Genomic DNA, 19406 nt, shown 5'->3' on the forward strand with positions numbered 1-19406 from the left:
GGGAGAGAGAGGGAGAGAGAGGGAGAGAGAGTGAGAGAGGGAAAGCGAGGGAGAGCGAGGGAGAGCGAGGGAGAGCGAGGGAGACACACACCATGACACGTAGACTCCTTTTGGCAGCAGCGAGCGAGGGGCTAGTAGACGGCACTGAATATCCACTCGCTTTCCACTCTTGCCCTCGATGATTTCAATCTTCCTCAGCACATTATACATCGAGAAATGGAATCAGTCATGGGCCGCCTCCCGGTTTCTTGGTCTCGAGGCCACACCCTTTGCTCATGGAACAGCCTCCAGAGACAGCGGAGTGCCAGATCGCTCAATCAGCCCGAAAACACACCAGCAAAATGTGGATCACTTACTTGCTCGAACTGCTGATTAATACTACATTGGAATAAGTGGCAGTCTCTGATTCTGCTTAAAGTAAATTCCAGTGGCTACCGAGGTCCACAGCCAAGTGCCACGGTAAAGAACATCCAGGTCCTCTTTGTTTCCCTGCCTGATACACGCTTGCTTTTCCACTGGTATTCAATACACACTTATTGCATTAAAGTGATGACATCCACATCCAGGTGAGAGAAAAATCGATGAGACATCAGCAAGATGCAACAGTGAGCTGCTGCGGGCAACAGGCTGCCATCTTTTCCACATTACAAAGCGACTATAAAGCATTGCACTAGGTGCGAAGAGCTTCGAGATATCCTGAAGGAGACATGAAAGGTGGCATATGGATGCAAACATTTCTTTGTCAGTAGCCACTGTGGGCATAATCCCAATGAACTCCTCCTGCACAATTGTACAACTATGCAAGAGTTCCAACGTTGCAAAATTCTATGTAGCACTTAAAGGGAACTTCTATGTTTCCAAGACCTTTGAGTAACCTAGTCACACAAAGCCACAGACTTCATAAGCAATTAATGATGCATCGTGTTTAGTTTGTAAAATATTACCCACAAATATTAAATATACAGAATGCAATAAATGTCTCTTTATACTTGTACTTAAAATTCTGGAGAATTTCTTATCCAACCTAATGAAAAACTCCTTGCTTGACATACCTGACATTGTGAGATAAAAGGAGATTCTAGGGGAAAATAGTCTGAATTTTCTAGCTTTAGTTTGTTCAACTGTAGGCAAATATCAATTTTTTAAAATATATTTTTGCTCAGGTACACGTGTTAATCGAAGTATGAACATTTCCTTCACTTTGTATTCTGAAGATGAAGACTTCACAAATATCAATACTCTTGGTCAACTTATTACATTCTGAAGTGTGTTACAGCCAGTAATTCTTGCTGTGAAAGGGGACACCTCTTCTTCCTTCTGTTAGGGAGAGAGAGAGACAGCCGGTGGCATGTTGAATTGCCGGGTGAATGATTAGTTTTTGGTGTACTGCAGATCATGGTCTTTCTCGGGGGCTTTGCTATACCTTGCTTGGAGGGTGGAGGGTGTTGATGCTTTTCTTTGCTGAAATGAGGAGGGGAGGTCGATGGTTTGCTGCTATTTGTGCATGGGAGGAGGGAGTGGAGGGGGTTTGGGGTTCTAATGTTTTTACTATCACTCATTCTTTGGGGCACTCTTCCGTTTTTGTGGATGTCTGTGAAGAACCAGAATTTCAGGATGTACGTTGCATACATTTCCCTGATAGTTAATTAAACCACTGAATTATGCCCTTTTAAAGAAGTAGCTGGAGAGTCACATAGCTCATGACTAGGAGTAAGTTCAATGCTGCCCAAATGGATTAGTCCTGCAGATATGGGAACATGGGTTCCAACCCAGGTTCAGGATCAACTAGTAATTACTGGAGACACAAGAGACTGCAGATGCTGGAAACTGGAGGGAACTTGGTGGGTCAGTAGCACTGGTGTTCAGGGTTCAGTTCTGGACTGCAAGTGCCCCATGGAGCTGACAGAAAGTAACCAGTTATTAGGGATGCTAGCTTGGAAGAGCATTTTTACAATGGATTGCTCGCCCTTCTAGCGAACTTAGAGAAGTTTTTGGAGGTAGCAATGGTGCACCTTGAGATACTTCAGAACCATGCAGAAGAGCAGAAAGATGCAAGCTGTTGGCAGTTGCGCATTTACTTAAAGAAATACTTTAGTTTATAACATTTGCTTCTATGGGCTATGTGACATTGCCAGAAATATTTGACTGATTGGTGATGATGTAGTTAAACACCAGGTAAGAGGTAGGACACACTCTTGTTTGGCCCACAACTATTTTATACAATTGCTAAGATGTATCAGAATGCAATGGTGGAAATCAGAGAAACATGCACAAAGTGCTGGAGGAACTCAGCAGGTCAGGCACAGTCTAAGGAGAGGAACAAAGAGCAGACACGTCGGTCCAAGGCCCTTCTTCAGGACTGGAAAGGTTGGGGAAAAGCCAGAAGAAGGTGGGAATAGGGGAAGGGGTACAGGCTGGATGGTGATAGGTGAAGCCAGGTGAGGAGGAAGATAGTTGAGGGAGATGAAGTGGGAAGCTGGGAGGTGATGGGTGGAAAAGGTGAAGAGCTGAAGGAGGAATCTTAGAGGATAGTAGAGGAGAGTGGACCATGGGAGAAAGAGAAGGAGGGACACCAGAGGGAGGTGAAAGGGAAGTGAGAAGCGAAAGGGTAAGAGAGTAGCCAGAATTAGGAATGGAAGAGAGGGGGAGGGAAGTTACCAGAAGTTGGAGAAATTGATGTTCATGACATCAGGTTGAAGGCTACTCAGACGGAACATGAGGTTTTGCCTGTTGAACCCAAGAGGGACCATGGATCGACATGTCGGAATGTGAATGGGAAATGGATTTAAAATGGTTGGCCTCGGGGTAATTCTCCCTGCTGCGGATGGAACAAAGGTGCTCTGATGTATCTGACCTGGTTTAAAGGCACGTGCAACAAAACAGATGGCTTATGGAGGCAAATTTGAATGATTATGGGGTATGGGAGGAAAAGGTATTTATTGTTCAACTCACTAAATTACTCCCCTCAATAATGTTGTCTTATCCAAAGCTGCATCTTTCATAAAGCAGGGTATTTTACAATGCATTTAATCCGGTAGCATGGTTCACTTTGAAAAAAGGCCCATCACCAAAAACAAATCTCTTTAGCTAGTGTGTGGTCAGAGCTTTCACTTTGAGTAAACCTGCTTAAAATAGTTTTAAAAGCCTCTCTCAAATAAATTATGCTGAATTGTTTGTCATTTCATTGGGAAACATTATTTATCAAGAGGTCAACTGGTATTTGATAGGTCAGAAATAAACTAGTCTCAAAATGGGCTCAATTGAGGAACTGAGCCAGTCTCATGGGGTGGGGTCGGATTTGATTCAGACGCACTGAATCTCAGAGCCAGAGCAAACAAATAGTGCAAAGTAGAGGCAAGACCTTCTGGGATGTGCTTAACTTACAGTGAGTTCTGGTTAATCAGGGCAGGTGCATATTTGGGACCCCTCTTAAAGAACAAAAATTATTTGTGAAAATAGCTGGGATACAATGCGACTTAACTGGAACAGGAGAGTGCTGGCGAACAGTTTCTAACTAGTGTCAATCTCGTTTACTTGCATAGACACTACACCATGCTTCGAGCGAGCAACCTCCAAATAGCACCAGTTGCACGAGTGTGTGTTCAAAAAGCAGCGATTTTTGTCATTAATACTTGGTGAGAAGCAAGCAGTGAAATGATTCAGAAGTGTTTTGCTCTCTGAGGTTTCAAGCATTTGGGCTTCAAGATGCCAGAAATGGTTGGGAGTAAAAATGAAACGATTTCACTTCAACAAGTCAGGAACTAAGAATTTGAAGGTATTGACAATCTTGAATGTTGCAATGAATAATGAAGATTTGGAGGGTGCATTAGTCAAAAGTATTGTATGAATCCAGTCCACTCGCTGCACTAGGTGTCTGAACCGATCTTGTACATCTACAGACAATCAAAAATGCCAGCCGATGGTGTAGTGGCATCCGTACCGGACTTTGAGAAAGTGGCCCTGAATTCGAAACTTCAGCTAACTGAGGCAGACCTTTAATTGGGCCAATGTGTTCACTGTATTGAGTCATTCTTTAACCAATCCATGTAGAGCCCAGGGTTTATTGGCCCAGACTGTGCTCCTTCTCAAGTAGTGCTTACAGGGAGGATATTTTGTGGACTACCATGCTCCTTGACTCAACCGTGGACGGTCCCAATCCCAGCTGCAAAAGGAAGGTTGGACATTGGGCTCGTAACTCCATCCCATATAAACCCAGTGCCACAGTGACACCAATAAGACGTCATGCCTGGGAAAGGGAGGATCAAGGAAATGGGCTACACCTGGGGACAACTTGAAAGACCGGCCCAAGGTACAGGACTCTGGCAAGCTGCTGTCTGCAGCCTTTGCCCCAGTCAGAGTGATGGGCTTACGAAGAATGGTCCCGCACATCGCAGTGCAAAGGCATAGATTGCACTGGGCATCTGATGTTGGGCTATCTAGCATGACCTCACTCAATGGAACCAGCACCAGGATTGAAAAGAATGGTGCAAGAATGTAGTTTATTTCACTTTAATCAATTAGTTTGTTAATGTATTTTTCTATCTAAGTGTCTTTCAACATCTGAACCATGTTTAGATAGATTTGAAAAGGTCTTTGTCAGTATAAGCCGTCAGAATGATCTGGGGTGTGGCATTAGGATTCACCTCCTCAGTTCATAGACCGGTCTGCTTTGTAGGAAAGCTACAGCAGTAAGGTTTCCAGCTCACCGAGACTCACGGTGCCAAGCAGAGTTAGCACAGCCGCAAAGATGGCGGACGGGCCTAGTTAAACACAGTCCACCCTCTGAACTCTATCCCTATTGCCCTGGGAATGCAGTTTCTAAACAACAACTGAGTGACCTCCTGGGACAACAGAGAGAAGCCCACTTCTCATAAAGGCCAGTCAGCACAAGGGCAGCTCGTTTCCAGCAAGAATGGATTTTTACTAAAACACTGTTAGTAGACACCAGTGACTACAGATGCTGGAGTGTAGAACAAGACACAGGATGCAGGAAGAACTCAGCAGGTCAGACAGCACCTGCAGCCAGTCCAGATAAAAGTCCTTTATCCACAGTATTAACTGCCCTTTTCCTTCCATAGATGCTGTCTCACCCACTAAGTTCCTCCAGCAATGTGCATAGCCGCAATTACTACTTTAAAAATAAAATCAAGAATTTTATTATCTCAAAAGACTGCCAGATTGCCTTTGAGAAATCTGAACTCACATCCTGTGAAATACAATTTCAAAACTCGGGATTTTCTATCAGATCATTCAATCAAATTGATCTGGGTTTAGGCACGAGGAAAGGCCATTGCACTATCCTTGGAACAAGAGGCAAGAACTCCAGGGAAAAAGCACCAGGACACTTAGAAAGCTGTACCCAATTTACATTGAACATTCATTTCTCCAATTTTTGGCAATTTCTTCCCCCCACCTATATTTTTTTCTATTCCCCATTCTGGCTTCCCTCTTACCCCTTCTCTTTTCCTCACTTGCCCATCACCTCTCTCTGGTGCTCCTCTTCCTTCCCTTTATCCCATAGTTCATTCTCTTCTCCCTCCAGATTCCTCCTCCTTTGGACCTTTAATTCTTCTAACTATTACTCCCCCAGCTCCTCGCTTCAACCCCCCACCACGGCCACCTTCTTGGCTTCAACTATCTCCTGCTTGTGCTCCTTCCCTGCTCCCTACCTTCCTATTCTGGCTTCTTCCAGCCCTGACGAAGGGTCTCAGCCCGAAACATCAACTGTCTGTTCCTCCCCGTGGATGCAGCCTGGCCTGTGGAGTTCCTCCAGCACTTCGTGTGTGTTGATCTGAAACTCCAGCATCTGCAGAATCTCGAGTTTGTGTGTCCGATTAAGGTCCACATTTCTTCAACCTGTCAAAGTTGGTGCCAAATTCCACCACATGATGTTGTTGCTACTCTTCTTGAGCACCAGAAAACAGTGTTCAGTGTCATAGATAAGATCACCATTTCCTCAGTTATTAAGCCAACTGTCTACAGTAGGCAAGCAATAACTGGCCTCTTTACATGGTTCCAATGAAATGCTTCCTTGGAGTGTTCTCTTTCCTTGCTGAAGTCAAACCTGACTTACAGCAGAAGACCATTCTTTCAACAAAAGATCATTCCCAATCCCTTAGCTTCTAGGAATGTATACTTGGATTCAGGAGTACTTTCATGATGTTATACAAGAAGCATTAATGTCAATTTCCAGCACACCTTTATTCATTACTGGGATCCAGCAGTTATACACAGAGTTGAAGTACTCTGGCTTTTATCTCAGAGAATGTCCCTACCTGGTGACCAGATCTTTTGCCTTACACTATATTTGTCTGCTATTTGCTGCTGAGGAGATAGTCACAGTGATATCAGAAAAGTCCGCTGAGAGTTTAAGTTCAAACTTCTTTGCTCAGAGTCATGGAGTTACACAGCATGGCCAGACCTACCAAGCCGCCTTCTTAAGCTTCTCCCATGTACCTGCCTTTGTCCCAAATCCTTCCAACCCTTTCTTATCCATGAACCCAGCCCAATGTCCTTTAAAACATTGTAATTTGTCTTGCATGTGCATGCGGGTCTGTGTGATCAAAGCAAAGTGTATTCCAGTGTCAACCTGGGTTTATTAATTCTATATTTTTTTCCAAACTGGCTCAAGTGGAAGGATGTTTTCTTTTGCCAAAATACAAAGTGGACATCGGAGGTGGTATGCAGTCATTTCAGGGGGACAGAGGACACTCGAATGTGTGGAAATTGGCCAGGCACAGAGATCTTGATGCAAAACAAACAGGCAGCGAGCTGCCCGTGCGAGGGCTGGTGAACACTGCTGTCACTAAGCTTCCTTATTCTTGCCCTGATGAGCAGCTAGCACTACACAAAGCCAACCTGCACCACTCAACAGGGAGGTGCACTGAGCCCTAGGAGCAGCCAGCTGACATTCTGGAAGATGCTGAAGAACAGCAGAGCCAAAAGAGGTTGAGGTCCAACACAGCTGCATAGGAGGTGGGGGAACCAGAAACAATACTCATTTTATCAGCAAGGAACAGCGAGCGTTCAGATAAAGAGTTAACTTTGGTGGTGAATGCCAGGAGCTATTCTTTGAGGATGCGGAAGCCGTGCAGCAAGAGGACGATGATGAATTGGTGTTATGTTCACCATGCATTAAAATTGACTTTCTAAAAAATCTAATTGTGTTCTTGTAAAAACTGCATATAACTTATGTTGAATTGTTTTACAGAAAAATCTACCGAAAGTGGTGGCCCAGTCCACCACAGGCAAAGCCCGCCCCAGCAACAAGCACATTTACAAGAAGCACTGCCACAAGAAAGCAGCAGCCACTATCAATAACCCTCATCATCTCAGCCATGCTCATTTCCTGCTATCATCTTTGGGCAAGAGGTACAGGAGCCTTAGGTCCCACACCAGCAGGCTCAGGAACAGTTATTACCCTTCAATCATCAGGCTCTTGAACCAGCATGCACCCCAACTCTGAACTGATTCTATAACCTACAGACATGACAATTCATTTTGTGTGTCAGTCATGTCTTTCATAAGTTCTGCTTACTTATTTTCCTGTAAATGCCCACAAGAAACTGAATCTCCAGGTAGTATATAGTGACATATACATACTTGGATAATAAATTTAGTTTGATGTTGAAACCTGTGAGTTTCACATGACACGATGTGCCATCATGTTGCTGCATGCACAATAAACTTGAATTTGACTTTAAAGGGCAGTGACTTCATCTTCTAATCCCAAATCCACCAACTACAACATTGATCCAAGGCCTTACAAAATGCACACTTCACCAGCAATTTTTATTGGGAGTTTCCAATTGAACCAAAGATGTCCCAAACTCTGCAACCAGTGGTGTGCTACAGGGATCAGTGATGGGTACATTGTTGTACATTATCTATGTTAATGATAATGCCATGAATTGGATTACCAAATTTGCAGATGACACCATGATTGAGACATAGTGGACAGAGAGGAAGGATGTGAAATCTTGCAGCATAATCTCAACCAGCTGGGAAACAGGCTGAAAAACAACAAATATAATTTAATACGGGCAAGTGTGAGGTGTTGCATTTTGCAAGGGCATACTAGGATAAGCCTTACAGAGTGAATGGCTCGGGTTCTGAGATACGCAGTAGAACAAAGGGACCTAGGAGTAGATTTCCTTAATTCCTTGAAAATGGCATCACAAGTAGATAGGGTCTTAAAGAGAGCTTTTGGCACATTGACCTTCATAAATCAGAGCATAGAGCACAGAAGATGTAATGTTGAACTTGTATGACATTAGTGAGGCTGAATTTGGAGTATTCTGTGCAGTTCTGGTCACCGACTGGAAAAATATCAATAAGCTTGAAAGAGTGCAGAGAACCTTTACAAAGATGCTGCCAGGGCTTGAAAACCTGAGTTATAGAGAAAGTGTGTACTGGTTAGGACTTCATTTCCTATTGCGCAGGAGAATGAGGGGAGATAGGGATATACAAATTATAAGTGGTATATATAGGAAGAATGCTTCCCCCCCCCCCTTCAGGTTGGGTGAGACTAGAATCAGAGGTCATAGGTTTAGTGTGAAAGGTGAAATTATTTAGGGGAAATCAGAGGGGGAGCTTCTTCAGGTGCTGCAAGTGTGGAATGAGCTGCCTATGGAAGTGGTATATGCAGGCTCAATTGTAACAATCAACAGTAGTTTGGGTAGATACATGGATGAGAGGGTTTATAGGGAATTGGGTCCAGATGGGGCTAGGCAAAAGAGGAGGTCAGAATGGACTAGATGGGCAGAAGGGCCTGTTTCTGTCCTGCTGGTATTTAAATAAAAAGGTTTATTTTATGAACAATCAGTAGGTATGAGTTATAATAATTAGGCATTCATCTGCCCATCTAGCATCCATCTACATTCTCCTCTCATTCCCATCAATTCTCCCCAGATTCTACCACTCAACTGCACACAAAAATGCCAATTTAACACCGCCAGGGAACTGGAGCAGCCAGAGGATGCCCAAGGGGTCACAGGGAGAACATTCAGTCTACATACAGACAGCACCAGAGCATAGGACTGAATCCAGGTCACTGGGGCCTCTCTCAGAGCCTCTCTCTTCCACCGTATGCAGCCCTGCCTGGAACTCCGACTTCATGAAGATCTCAAATGCACCAGTCACTTAAATCATGGCAATAGTCAGCAACAATCAATCAGCAACTAACCTGAAGGAAGCAAACGATTTGTTTATACAGCAGTACAGGGACCCCCCCCCCCCCCCCATGTTGTTGACAGCTCAGAGATTGGCATTTGCCTTCCCTGCACACAACCAATTGAGATTAGTTGCTCACACAAGCACCCTCACCAAAATGCCTGCTGGCATTACTCAAATGTCCACCCATAATGATTCAACTGCACCCCACAGTAACCATTTAATGGGACACAACCTCTTTCCAAAGACTAGACAGAATCAGGAACACAGCAGGTCAGACAGCATCTCTGGAGAGGAATAAATAGTCAATGCTTCAAGCCAAGAATCAGGACACAAGTCTTCATGACTCCTGATGAAGTGTGTCCGCCGAAAACGTCAATCGTTCATTCCTCTCCATAGATATTGCCTGACCTGCTGAGTTCCTCCAGAATTTTGTGCGTTACTTTGGATTTCCAGCATCTCCAGAATCTCGTGTTTAACGTTAACAGTGTCCCTTTCCATTGAACTTGCCTGACCTGCTGAGTGCTTCCAGCATTGTGTTTTGATTTCACCCTTCCGTATCTTATGTCTGCCAAATCATTTTCCTCTAATCCCCAGTTTATCTAAGATTCCAAATTCTGCAGATTACAGTCGTGTGAACACAACTGCATTGTGAAGGTCAACAGTGAACACTTTGGTGCCAGCATCCAGTTACCAGACTATTTATAAATCCTCCACTACCATCTGCACTTTGATGTGATACTTTTCATCTCCTACAAAGGAAAGAGAACGTGGTACGTCTGCCACACCATGAAATAATGACTGGTTAAATCTCAACACTAAAGCACGGTCCTCTGCTTACCTCCAACATACAAAAACATTCTGATCTGCTTCTAGAAATTGTTTTTTTTTGCTGCAAGTGATAAAGAAAAACCTTCAGATATGGTTTGAACCATGAACAACCTGGTTGAATTTCCTACTGGTGGCCTCCAAATCATTGGTAACTTAAGGTTGCAACTGTCAAATGTGCCTCGCCACAGTGCACCTGTTCTGCAGTCCAATGACATTTTCATGGCCAAAATGGGGAACCTTGTCTACACAGAGCAAGAAAGTACAGGCAATAAAACATCAAGAAAACCATGCACTACAGGTCCTGAGCAGGCTGTGTGGACAGAGAACAATCTTCTTTAATGACAGTGCCAATACTTGGTGAGACACTAAAGGTCTGATCTCTAGGTGCCCAGGATTTAATGACTTAAGATTCTGGCCATGCTAACTCCCTCAACTAACAACAATCAAATACTGGCCTCAGTTCAGAAAGCAAATTTCAACAGAAATGAAATGGAGAATACCTCTTAGAAACAAACCACAACACGGACAGACGAAACCGGAATTTAACATTTCATACAGATGACAGGACAATGGCAAAAATAAACCAGTTCACTTCTTTCAGTGCTGAAATGATACACAGAGGGTTAAAAGTTCAGTTCAAACATGCAAATGCCTTAGTTTGTTTATTTTGATACACAATGCACCCAGATACCAACGTCATGACCCACAACTTGCTGGCAAAATAACCACATGTGAATGACACCCAACATTACTAAATTCTGAAGTAGTCAGCCACTTCAGGGAATTTTGAGAGACACTGCGTGTTTTTATTTTACACACAAGCTCTTGCTTTCCTTGTTTTTTTTTTGAAAAAGAAGAATATGCCGGATTTTCATGTTAAATAAGTTAAGTCTGAAATAACGATGAAAATAATTAAATATTCAATGTTGTAACAATTGTTCGACAATCACGCTTAACCTTGCTTGCTCAAAAATGCACCAGTTCTATCAGGGAGTGAACAGAGAATTTTTATTGTTCATTTTCTGCTCTTGCTAACTGTTCACCTCTAATTCCTCCTGAAGATACATCAGCAGCTCTGCGCCCTAGTTGGGCCAAATAAGATAAAGATCATAGATTTCTCTCCCAGAGGACATTAATGACCCAGATTGATTTTTTAACAATATTTTTGCTGAACAAGCAGCCGTTTTAAATTTAATATTTAATCACTTTAATTTTCAATTCTCAGTTGCCATGGTGTGGCCATTGGATCCAAGACCATAACTGTAATCATCAGCCCAGTAATATACACACTCCACTATCATCTCCTTCTTAATCCAGTCTTCATTTCCCTCTCTTCAGCTTTCTTCACTACTGTCCTCTATATTTTTTTCCCTTTGCTTTGTTTACTTAATCTGATTGCTCACGGAAATGCAATATTCATTCTACTGGTCTCTTACAGTGAAAAGTCCTGTTACCCTAATTGCACCAAGTTCAATCAGTACTGGTTATCCTGCAAAAATGATGCTCATCGAAGACTGAACCCTGAACTCCAGTTCTTGAACTATGGACCGGCAGTACAAAACTCCCTATTCCAACCATTGTGGATCCGCAGACCCAAGATTTCAGCCATTGGACCTCAATTTCTGGATCCGCCAACTTTGGCCTTTGACCTTCAGGCTTCAATCTGCAGTATCGACCCCCAAGGCTCATCGATGACTGGACTCTAGGTCTTGAACTCTGGATGGGCAATCTGGGAAATACAGCAGCCAACACTCCAACAAGTTTCCTCAAACTAAAATCAAATAATGCCTTCTTTCTCAGGCAGTCCCTTGGGATCGAGGATGACTTGCTTTCACTCAGCACGCAACTGAAGATGGCTCTGCCAAGGAAAGGGGCAGGAGAGAGTACAGTTTGGGTAGTGGTGAGCTCCTGCCGCTGGTATTGTGTAGTACTGTGGGCTGGAGGTTTTCAGTGCTGTCCCAACATGAAGATGGAAATGGTGCAGAAAGGATTCACGATGACGTCACCAAGAATGGTTATAAGCAGAGACTGGGCAGCTGCTATTTCTTTCCCTGGCATGTAGGAGGCCGAGGGGCACTCTTATGGAGGGGTATGAAATCATGAGGGGCATAGAAAAGCTCAATTAATTGTCACAGTCTTTTTCTCAGGGAATGAGAATATAAAATTAGCGAACATAGATTTTAAAGTTAAAGGGACCTGAGAGGAAACATTTTCCACACTGAGGGTGATAGATATCTGGAATGAGCCGCCAGAGGTAGAGGCGGCTATAATTACATTTAAAAGCTGCCTAGACAGGTGTATAGATAGGTTTAGACGGGTATGTGCCAAAGACAGGAGTAGTTTGGATGAACTTCATGGATGGCACAAACGAGTTGAGCCAAAGGGTCTACTTTCCTTGCTGTGTAACTCCATGACTCTGCGCTCCATCTCCATTCTGAGTGGTTGAGTGCCAGGGATTCTTGGGAGCCCATTTGAAGTCTCACTTCCTTCAAAGAGGCCTGAAGAACATCAATGAATCCATTCTTGCCCAGCCGGTGGTCCCTTGACGCAACAGATAACGGAGCACTGCATCGTAACCAGGAGCCCGGGGTCAGCCTTACAAAAGCTACCCATCTAACTCCAACGAGAGCCTGAAAGGTGGGGATTTCGATGTGCAACAAAAAATCTGACTTCCATTAGCTTTATCCTGCCAGTGGATGTGGAGGATTTTGTAGGAGATGGCATTGGTGCTCTCTTCCGTTGGAAATCCATGCCTCAGAAATGTACAGCAGGGCCCAGGTCATGGTGGTCCAATAAATGTTGTGTTTTGTGCTGGGTTTGCGTCTTGAAGCTTTTCCCACACTGAAGGCAATGTGGAATTTCCTCACCGATGCCCTCCTTTGCTGGTAAGGGAGGTATTTAGGTATGTAGACCTAGTTATGCATATGGTAAGTAGACCTAGTTTTGCACCAACTGTAGCTTAATGAATGAGGTTGAGGGGACCCAAGTTCTAGAGTAGGAGTGACAACATACAGTTTCCATTCACTCTGACCTCTCTCCCTTCTATACCCGTCATCCTGATACAGCACATCAATTGAAAACATCGACCATCCCTCCAGTTCCACAGATTTATTTATTTGGCTATACAGCGCGGAACGCATCCTTCCTGCCCAATGAGTCACACCGCGCACCAACCTGAGCCTATCACAGGAAAGCTTACAATGACCAATTAACCTAACGTCTCTAGAGCGTGGGAGGAAACTGGAGCACCAGGAGGAAACTCACACAGCCAAGGGGAGAACGCACAAACACCTTACAGAGGGCACAGGAGATGAATTCTGACCTCCCCTGCCCTGAGCCGTAAATAGCTTGGCGCTAACCTTTACACTACTGCGGTGCCATTACTGCTTGACCCGCTGAGTTTCGCCAGCATTTTGTTGTTTGGTCCAGATTCCAGCAACAGAAGTCTCCTTCATTCTTTCCTCTCAGCAGGGTGGACCCTCAGTGAATCCATTTCAGCAGAAGTGCTAGGACAGTGGGGAGTACCTCTTTCAAAATTTTGTAACATGGAGCTTTGCATTCACCCGAGAGAGTGTTTAACTGTTCACACCAATAGTACACTGCAGGCTTGGGGAGAATTTTAACAGGACTCGAACTGCCTTTGGACTCAGAAGTGATAGAACCAGCAACTGAGCCAAAACTGGAATATAGCTTCCTGGATCAACTTTCAAAGGGATTCTCTGCATGTCTTGTTCGAACACAGTAGCTGCACCAGAGCGAATTGAGCACATTCAAACCATCACATAGAAGTTACATTTCAGGGACCTGAAATCTGATCCAATTCAAGTTACAGTTCCACGTAGTAGAAACAAGTGTGTTCGTTTCTATTTTCCAAGGGGGAAATCATCCAACGTTACACTGCCAAACATCTAATTGGTGATTGTTTTACCCCAAATACTCACTTGTAGCTTATTAACTATGGCTGACAGTTTACAGCCCGAGCTACCCTCCAGTAGTATTCATTGTAGCTCACAGCAGAGAAGGAAAACCACACAGACATACGGATTATAACCAGCAATCTTAACGCGCAGATAAAGAGACACTGGTTCATGAGGGAGAAAGGAATGCAGTACAGAAGGTCAGACATGCTGAGCCCTAGAAAACACTACAGCATTACAAGCTTCAGTGTTACTTTCAGAAGACCCATCACTAACTACAGCAATGGGATGCAAGTTCTATCCTCGCTTCCGTGAGTTGAGCTGGGAAGGGTTCAGGAGAGTGGGAGGGGTTTGAGAAGGGGTAGAGAAGTCTGTGGAACTCAGCCCTGATTCTTCTAACGCAAGAGACGTGATGATAAGCACACAGGAAATAGGAGCAGGCACCTCAACTCTGCGTCACCAGTCTCAAATTTATGTACTTACAACATAGCAAGAGGCCACTCTGTCCATTCAGTCTATGCCAGCTCTCACACTAATCACAACCACATTCCCTCATTTATTCCCCTGTATATCATTCTATCTCAAATGTCCATCAATTGCCCTTCTTGTTTTTCCCCATCAACCGTGTACTCACTAAAAGTTACAGTTGCTAACTAATCTACCAACCAGTACATCTTTGGGATGTGGAATGAAACTGGGGAAGCTGAGGGAAACTATTATGATCACCGGGAGAAAGTGCAAACTCCACACAGACAGTGTGAAAAGTTTGGATTGAACTTGGGTCACTGGACCTGGGAGACTGCAGCACATCCAGATGAGACACTGTGCTGCCCAAGATCACAGATCACCTTCTACCGCAGCAGCATTTCTCTACAGCTCTCAATTCCACAAGCATCCAGAGTCCTAATACCCGATTTTGAACACTATCAAAAAGTGAGCCTTCACCATTCATTAGGATAGAGAACTCCAGAGATTCACCGTGCACCGAGTGAAGGCATTTTTCCTCATCTCAATTTGAAATGACCCACATTTATTTTGAGACTATGACTCCAGTTCTAGACTCCTTAGTCAGAGGAATAATCCTCTCTGCATCTACCCAGCAAGCCCTTAAGAATTTTGTATGAACAAGATTACCCCTCGCCTAAAGCTTCTGACAACTTCTATTTATTTACAGAACAGAGAACTAGCCTACTCCATCGCTTCTCATCTGGCAGACCCACTCTCCCAGGAACTAGCCTGATGAATTTTCTTAGCACTCCCTCCGTACTGAATATGTACTTTTGTAAGGAAAAATATTAACTGAAAGACGAAGCTCTGTGGGTAGAATTTGTTGGGAGTCTGTTTGCCCTATAATTCCCCGCAGATAATCTGAAGCCAGAGAAACAAGCAGATAGAGAATGGGAAACTAAAGAGAATCTGCAGATGCTGGAAATCCGAGCAACACACACAAAATGCTGGAGGAACTCAGCAGGCCAGGCAGCATCTATGGAAAAGAGTACAGTCGACATTTCAGGCCGAAACCCTTCAACAGAACTGATAGAGAACAGGATCCTTCTTAGAGCCAAAAAGTTTAATATTGTCACATGTACTAAAATAGAGTGAAACTGTTTTGTTTAATCGTCCACCCAGGCAGGAAATGACATACATAAATACATCTACATGGTAAAAGGGAAAACAGAATTCAGAATAGAGTACTACAGCCACAGAGAAAGTGCGGTGCAGGCAAACGAAGTGCAAGGGCCTGGGTAAGACAGAAGATCAAGAGTTCATCTTTAGTGTATGAGAGTTCTGCTCAACACTCTGCTAATAGCAGGACCAAAATTGTCCTAGAGCCTGGTGGCACTTGCTTTCAAGCTTTTCGACCTTCTGCCCAATAGAAGACAGGCAAACAGAGCATGACCAGGGTGGGAAGTCATCTGTCCTGAGACAACAGGAAGCATAGAAGTCAATGCTCTTTTTCTATATTGTGAGAAAACACACATGAAGCACCCTGGGTCTACAGGGGCCATTAAAGACAGGGCATCTTAGCAACCTGCTACTCACAACCCATTGCCTGGTTTTGGTGGAGTAAGAAACGCAACCTTCACTCCTGATAGCAAGACGGTCAGCTGGCAGCAACCATCTTGCCCTCACAGTAACCGGACTAGAAGGTGGAAAGACACCATTTCTCCACCCCCAGTGACTCAGTTCTCTGATGATCGAGCGGCAAGGTTTGTACTTCACACTGACAGCAGTATTTACAATGGTTATTGGCAGAGAGGCAAAGAGACAGTCTGGAAAACTTGTCGCAAGTGCAAAACCGACGGAGATGGAGCTGGATTTATTGGAGTTCGAGTCAAACAAATCAGTTTAGAGCGATGGAACTCATTTTATCTAAGAGAAGTGGAATAGCTGAATCATTACTTGGCCAACTAAGATCCTGTGTCAATACATAATAGAGAGTTTAAAATAAGAATTGTATGGGATAAACAGCATCTTTGCTTGTAGGGAAGGTGTTAATAATCTAGAGCTGATGGTCACTTCTTAGGATTTCACTTCTGCAATACGTTAGGACTATTTATTTATTCAGTTATTACAAGCACTGAAACACACTTCTGTTAAAAGGTCAGAAAGTTCCAACCTTTTAGCAAACAGCTCAGAGTTAATATTCTTTACAATTCACTGTGCGTTCGCAGCCCTACAGTTCCTCAACACTCAAAGTTCTCACGATGTCAACAGGGACAAGCATTAAGTTAGTTATAAATGCAATGCTAATAAATACGTAATGTTCTTACAGACACAATCTTAAATATATATATATATAAATGGCTAGATGAAAACTAAATTTAACTCAGTATCTGCAGTTGCAAGTTGTAGCTTTTATAACTCAGCGCTGGATTTTCAGCTCATTAGAATGAACGGCTCGACTGGAGTCCAAAATCAACAAGATTACCATTATCCTGCTCTTCTAGGAGTAAACTAACATTCCCTTGCCAAGGAACAAAAGGCACTAGCTCATTTAAAGATCAGCTGAGGTAGCAGGATTACCAGAGGCAAGGACTCCAGTGTTGAATGATTATTTTTTGTATGAGAACATTAATCTAATTTAGAGCAGCCTGCTGCCATATTGCCATCACAATTTTAGGACTCCCTCATCCATCACCATTGTGGTCAGAACTTTCTAAGTGATAATCATCTTTCTTCCTTTGCAAGTAGAACAGTCAGTCTCTGACCAGCTACCAGAACAGAAGAGAATAAAAGTCCAGGCAAGAAAAGCCTGTTTGGTCTATAAGAGCTGATATCCCAATTTTGCCTCACAATACACCACAACCAATGATCTTGTCCAACAACGCTGAGTGAACCATTCAAAATAACCCTTTAGTGAATCCTACAGTAATATTCTCAGCAATTCCAATCATCCTTGGTGTGGTGGTCAGTATACACTGGCCCTTAATGCCATGGACTCTAAATGTACAATAAAGGCATGTGAAGTTAATCACCCCATCCCTTAAGAAACCTGCAAGCACCAAGCAGGGGGAAGTTACTTTAATTTTGGAAGTACGACATGGAGCAGTTGCTAACAGGAGGGATTTGTGAAGTGGAACTCTTGACCAAGCATTTTGTGAACATTTGGCACACTGCACAGAACGCTCCTGCCTCTGGGCTGGCAGGAAAGTTGGAGAAGGGGAGGAGGAGGAAAGAGGAAATCACAACTGATGCCCCTCGGAGGATGTAAGACTCACACTCAGCATACCGAGAGGTAAAAGAGCCAACATGGTCCACTCTTCTACAAACACGGGCAGCCCGGAACACAGCTACCCAACATCAACACTACCAGCGAAAAGCTACAGATGCTGGAGACCCGAAAGGAAGACAACTGGACATGGTGGAGAAGCTCAGCAGGTCAGGCAGCATCTACATCTCTGGGGAGGGGGTGGGAGCTAATGCTTCTGATCACTAGCTTGCTAAAGTACCTCCAGTATTTTCTTTTAATCGCCACCTCGGGCTTTTCCCCCTTAGGGGCACCAGAACGTCTAAACCTGTTTGCAGACAAGTGTTTTTATTGCAGTGACAAAGGTGAATGTATCTTTCTCAATCCTCTAGTCCTTAGTGCTTATAATACAGCCGGCACCTGCAACGTGTTCACCTCCGGCACAGCACATTTTCTTTTGTTAACACTGAGCCATCTCCATCCCACCAAGACAGCAGGCAAAAACAGTACCCCATCCTCCGAGAGTTAACAGCATTGTGTGTGTGTCAGTCAGAGGGCTTCACTAAAGTTGCACAGAGGTGAATTCTTGAATGGGCTTTCCAGTCAAGCTCTTTGTGGTAAGAAGGGCAATGCCCTCGCCCAGGAGAATCCCTTACCTGCCTTCTCCACCAAGCTGGAGATGCCGAGGACCACCAGCATCACGCCGGCCAGCCAGCAGATCTGCCACCACACCATGTCCCGTCTTTTGCGCCGCACTTTGTTGTGCTTCCGATTCACCAACAGCTCCAAGGAGCAACGCTGGGGCTCCATGATAGCGGCTCGAGTCTCGCTGGTCGGCTCCGGCTGGGCAACGGCGCAACTTCTACTGCTGAGCCGCAGCGGGCTAGAGCGCCGAGGGTGGAGGGGAGTGGGTGGGTGGGTGGGAGAAGGGGGGGTCAGGAAAGGGGGGGGGTAATAGGGACAGGGGAGGGAAAATGGGGTGGCTATCACTCCATGAGACGCCAAGAGGAGAGGAGAGACGGTGCAAGCTGGTCGCTGCTTGCTCTTGCTGCTGTTGCGCTGAGCTGATCCATGAACGGGGACGAGAGAACAGAAGCACGGACACCCAGCGTTGCAACTCACTCTGTGCCGGCGCCCGAAGCTGGCCAGGGACGGTACTGCGAAGGGGAGGGTCTGCTCTTGAGGTAGGCTTGCCCGCTGCGCCCTCTTCGGGTTTCGACCGCTAAATACAACTCTCACCTCTATCAAACTCATCAAAATGTTTGCATTTATTTGCTGCCTCGTAGAAATCTTTTAGCTTCAGGGTTCCAGACAATGCACTAACACGCACGCAGCGAGCCCTCCGAAAGGCACCCTGCCTTTCGAGATGACCATTGGGGACGAGGCATAGGCAGCTTCAGTATAACACTCAGCAGGGAGGGCATCGCACTCTGCGACGTCCAAACAGATGCTGGGACTCAAATTTCCAAAGTGGAATCCGAAGGCAGAATCTGCCTGGTTTAGGGGCAAGGGTATAATGAGCTAAGCCGCGGCCCCATGGGCACACATAGCTGCAAGTGTGCAAATCTTAAACAAAAGCAGCAAGTGTTTTCTACACGCCACAGAGGCTGCACGACCTGCTGAGTATTTCCAGCGTTGCGCGTTCTCTGTCAGCTTGCTGGACGCTTCACTGCTCTGGCTGCTGGGTTCATCTCCTTCTTCACTGTCTTATCGTAGAAGAATTAGGTCTGCATATTCAGGCATTATTACTGCTGGAAACTCACATCAATGATCCACAGGCTGTGACAGGAAATGCT

At 44.6% G+C, this 19406-nt stretch overlaps 1 protein-coding gene across 1 annotated transcript in view; it reads right to left on the minus strand.

The window, feature by feature from the left end:
- The window catches only part of slc24a3 (solute carrier family 24 member 3), a 324655-nt gene extending 305905 nt beyond the window's left edge, over positions 1 to 18750 (minus strand). The window contains exon 1 of the mRNA XM_059986300.1: positions 18267 to 18750. Within this exon, the coding sequence (XP_059842283.1) occupies positions 18267 to 18420 (154 nt within the window). The 5' untranslated portion in view covers positions 18421 to 18750. The remainder of the gene's footprint in view (positions 1 to 18266) is intronic.
- Positions 18751 to 19406: the final 656 nt, after the last annotated feature.

This window comes from Hypanus sabinus, chromosome 12, assembly GCF_030144855.1.
Source record: "Hypanus sabinus isolate sHypSab1 chromosome 12, sHypSab1.hap1, whole genome shotgun sequence".
In the NCBI taxonomy this organism is placed as follows: domain Eukaryota; kingdom Metazoa; phylum Chordata; class Chondrichthyes; order Myliobatiformes; family Dasyatidae; genus Hypanus; species Hypanus sabinus.